This window comes from Octopus bimaculoides, chromosome 5, assembly GCF_046866305.1.
Source record: "Octopus bimaculoides isolate indiv1 chromosome 5, ASM4686630v1, whole genome shotgun sequence".
In the NCBI taxonomy this organism is placed as follows: Eukaryota; Metazoa; Mollusca; class Cephalopoda; order Octopoda; family Octopodidae; genus Octopus; species Octopus bimaculoides.
The window spans coordinates 83,102,172-83,107,171 of record NC_142932.1 but is presented as its reverse complement, the minus strand read 5'-3'; the positions used below and the strand labels follow the sequence as shown (position 1 = coordinate 83,107,171).

General features: G+C 34.4%; 1 protein-coding gene across 3 annotated transcripts in view; it reads left to right on the top strand.

The window, feature by feature from the left end:
- The window catches only part of LOC106879078 (E3 ubiquitin-protein ligase PDZRN3), a 775,585-nt gene that overhangs the window by 582,731 nt on the left and 187,854 nt on the right, over positions 1-5,000 (top strand). For all 3 annotated transcript variants that reach the window (XM_089352507.1, XM_052968370.2, XM_052968369.2), the window contains one exon: positions 2,680-2,909. In XM_089352507.1, coding sequence (XP_089208633.1) covers positions 2,680-2,909 — 230 coding nt within the window. The remainder of the gene's footprint in view (positions 1-2,679; positions 2,910-5,000) is intronic.

Below are 5,000 nucleotides of genomic sequence, written 5' to 3'. Positions count from 1 at the left end.
ATATATCAAGGATTTGGTAGTAGTCTCTGACATTGAATACCATGCTGTAGCTTTGTTTACACCACCACATAGCACTTTTTTACACTGAAGAATGTTATCTCTCTGGTGGAACCGGTTTAGCATCTACATACACATTGTACAATTATCTTCATACTAATTAACACAACTCTCTACACACATTTTCATACTCATGTATTTGCATACGATCATTATGTCAAAAAATGCATTTGTTGTAAAACATTCATATACGATCTGCAAACATCTATATTCTTATGCATATATATACATCTATGTATACACCTACTCTTAACTCTCGTATTTTATATGTTCAGTAATATTACCAGGGTTCCTACATTCTTTCCTAGAATGTCTACGACTGAAATTTCATGTTGGGTGTGGACCTCAGATAAAATTAAATTATTAACAAGTACAGTAGCACATGCATAAAAACACCATCTTCTTTTTCAAATAATGCGATTCTTTAAATTATCTTTCCCTTGGTCCTTTTCCTGTCTGTCATTCATTCATTCATTTAATAAATATTGTAAATTTATATATATATATATTACACACTTTCACTCTTACATCTGCTATACTCTTTTACTCTCTCTCTCTTTCTCTCTTTTACTATTTATCTCTGTATCTGCTCCCTCTCTTACTCTTGCCTACTTTTTTTTCTTTCTTTCCCTCTTTTGTTTCACACTCTCTACCTCTTATACTTGATATTTGATCTCTGTTTCTCTTTTACTACTACATTTAGTAGTGAGGTTAAACGTCTAACCATTTCTGTCTTTCTTAAATGTTCTGGCATTTTTCAGAACCAATCCATATATGAGAGAGACAGGAGGGGTAGAAAGCAGTTGATTCCATTAAATCTAAGTCTTAAAGGAAGTAGACAATTCCATAGTTTCAAAATTGGTGTGAAGCCAAAATTTGATAAACCTCTGCTTTCTCACATTGAGCTGTTATAACCATAATAAGCAGGAGGAAATGGAATTATGAGGAATATGCTCCAGAGGAGCCAAAGTCTGGAAACATTTCTTTCACTTTTTCTTGTTACTAAATGCATGTCTATAGAATTATATATGTCTTTTTAATGGATTGGATGGGACTACAAATTCAAACATTTAAATATATAGTGTGCACCACTTTCTCTCTCTCTCTCTCTCTTTCTGTCTGTCTCTCTCTTTCTGTCTGTCTCTCTCTTTCTGTCTGTCTCTCTCTTTCTGTTTGTCTCTCTCTTTCTGTCTGTCTCTCTCTTTCTGTCTGTCTCTCTCTTTCTGTCTGTCTCTCTCTTTCTGTCTGTCTCTCTTTTTCTGTCTGTCTCTCTCTCTTTCTCTCTGTCTCTCTCTTTCTGTCTGTCTGTCTCGCTTTCTGTCTCTCTCTTTCTCTTTCTGTCTCTCTCTTTCTCTTTCTGTCTCTCTCTCTCTTTCTGTCTCTCTCTTTCTCTCTCTCTCACACACACACACACATGCACATGATAGATGTATTATAAAACTGATTTGAATAAGAGAAGCAGTACACAGTAACTGTTGTAGAATTTGTATTTGATGATAATTTTGAATTTTACCGTGGTAGTGCCATTGCTCTACATATATTGTTTTAGTTAAATATATAAAATGAAAATATTTGCTCTGATGATTAGGATATTTTTGCACATCTAGGTATTTTACATAAATACTGAATGGCATTTTGTAATTCAATGATTAATTTCAAAGAGAATATTGTTATAGTTATTATTCTTTTTGAAGGTTGGTCTTCGTTGCCTAAGGACTTGATGTTGCTTAAGAACTTCATGTTTTGAAGCAAGAGTTCAGCTTAACTTTTATGAGCAAGTGTTTATAATTTGGTATCCTGTATCATGCTTTTTCTGATTGTGTTAGGTTTGCCTGTATAGTCAAGAGCTAAGACTAAGACCTCTTCTTGGCCCTGCCACTCTTGATTCAGTTGAATATCATGGGTGTGTGTGACAGCTTGGTGGAAAGAGGGCTGCATCAGTAGTTGGCTGGTAGTCATTTTCAGCTGAATTCACAACAGGAAATGATGTGCCTTGCTCAAGGAGATAACATGCTGCTCATTTCAGAAACTGAACCCTTGGTTTTATGATTGTCAGCTCAACACCTTAACCACTAGGTCATGCAACTTCTCATGTTTTTGTAGTACATATATCTCACTTATTTCTGTTTTTCTTTTTAATTCCTATGGTATGAGATTAGCACCAATTTTATCAACTATCACCTTTTGTTTGGTTGAAATTGATAAATTTCTCACGAAAGAATATTTTTGTATTATGATGACATCATTGAGATTTTGTTGAGGCTCATTAAAATATAAGACCCAAACTTTAGGATGGTGATAATGAATTTATTTACCAGTTTCTCATTTCATTATATATTTATAAAGAATAAAAAGTTTAGAATGGTATAACAATGCACTATAGAACAAAAAATGGACTATATACCTGTTGTAACTTGGTTATCTATAGTCCAATGATATTTCGGAATTACAACAGGTATATAGTCCATTTTTTGTTCTATAGTGCATTGTTATACCTTTCTAAACTTTTTATTCTTTACAAACAATATACAATGCTTCAAGCGAACTACAATACTCTCTTATATATTTATATTTAGACATATATTCTGTCTAATGTGTCATTTTATTTTTTATTGTGTTCAGGTAAATGGACAAGATCTTTCACAATCGACTCATGAAGAAGCTGTCGAAGCTTTTCGAAGTGCAAAAGAACCCATTGTGGTAGAAGTACTGAGGAGAGCAAACAAGGCTAAAATGAAAAGTCGGTCTCCAACGATGGTATCCGTTGGAACACAGACCGAGGAGGAGATTTTCTGCAGCAATGAGAGTCCTCCCACTCCACCACCTGGATTTTATGCTTTCAATGGCTCTGGGTAAGTAATCACAAACATTTTATTTCATTTTGTTTCTTTTCAGGTTTTTTTATGAAATGACTTGGTTGTGTGCCTTTTATGGATGCATCGGAGGCCTTTAAAATGGTCATGACCATTGCTCTTCCTTCTCTGAGACAGATGGAGAAGAAGAAAGGAGATATTGAATGGACTGGATATCTGGTCTGAATACTTAAAATAGTGGACAATGCAAAAGAAGCACCAGAACAAGAATTGTTCCTTCTGACAAGTTTCTACACAGTTCCATCTACTTTATTTTACTCATAAGGATCTTTAGTTGACCTGAAGCTAGAAGACGTTTGTTGAAAGTGCTGCATAGTAGAGGTGAAACAAAAATCATGTAGTTGTAAAGTGAATGCACATAAAGCTTTCTTTAAGCTACTAAAAGATATTTGAAATCAATGAGAAACACATTTAATCATGATAGATGAGCACCATTCTTCCTGTTTCTGTTTGTTATTGATAACTACTTTGAAGTTTAACTCTTTAGCATTTAAACCAGCCATATCTGGCCAAGATATTCTACCCATTTTATGTTCAAATCAACCACATATGACTTCTCTCACCTATTCCACAATGTCATTCTAAAATAAACAATCATGACGTCAAAATCTCGAAACTACATGATAATGCATGCTTAATTGAAAACAATGTGAATAAATGAGCATTACATTTGACAGCAATCTGGATGCTAAAGGGTTAAGGAGTAAGTTTCTAGCAAACTAATTCTATTTTGATGTCCTCAATGTCTCAATTTCACTTACATTGAAAATGCTTTTAGAAAAGACTTGAATGTCACAGTTCCCTTCTCTAAACTCACTAAAATCAATAGAACTGATTGTCTTTTGATGAATATCTCTGATCATAAAAGCAAGGTACTTTATTCGTTACCACATTCTTCTTTAGCAGTAAATTAGTTGATGTATTAGAGCAGAGGTTCTCAAACTGGGTACTCATATCACTCAGGGTACACGAGAGAAATTGCAAGGGATGCATGCGGTTTGTATACACGCTGGAATTTTTAGTCACAGCCTACTAAGTGTGGCTTGTGTGTCTTGGAAATATGTGGAGAGTATTTTCTTGTTCCCATTCACTTGTTGTTGTGTAAAAGATATTCAGCAATGTCGACAACCAAAAATAGATTTCATGCAGAATGTCAATTGAGAATGGTTGTGGGTGTGCCTCTCTGAAATTGTACCAAAAATTGAATTAGTTGTTAGAAGGTGCCAAACTAATTCATCTCATTAAAAATGTCATTAAATTAAGCAAAATTGATTTCTTATATAGGTACAAGGCCAGAAATTATGGGGACGTGGAACAGTTGATCATACTGACCCCAATAATTGTCTGACAACTTAGTGTCAATCAAGTACAGGAGTTGATCAAATAAGTGGAATCACCGTTGCACTTGTATATCCTATTTATTCTCTACCATTAAGCTACCATCTTGGCTAAGAAATACAAATAGTACCTTATTCATTCTGGGAACGATTAACTGTTTGATTTATAGTTTGGGCAAAGAAATGAAGCAGGCATCTGGAAGGTGGATTGCCATTTGCAAATGTCAATTACTCTATTAAATGTGACTATTTTATGAGGTGGAAAGGTACTCATTTTAGTGGTTGTGGAAAAAAGAAAAATAAAACCAAAATTTGGTGAGATTTAAAGAACTTTATGCTAACTCCATCATGTTTGGCTATAATTGATATTTAATGTTTGCTTCATAAGAATTAGGTCTTGAAGGCATTTCCCATTCATATTAAATGCTTCTGGAAGAGGTTTGGCAATCACAATTCCTTACTTCCTTTTACCTATAAATCTGGGTGGGGATATGAGTCTATTGAAAGAGCAAAGTAATATTTGTCGTGTAGACAAGTAACTGGTGGTGGTAGGGAGATGGTAGAACTGGTAGAGTGTCAAGAAATATCTATTCTGGTATTTGGTTACATACTGCTACAGTTTGTCTTCAGATCTCATAGGGGTCAACTTAAATTTTCATTCTTCTGAGGTTAATAAAACAATATACTAGGGTCAAATGAATCAACTATACACATGCGCGCGCGTGCGCGCACG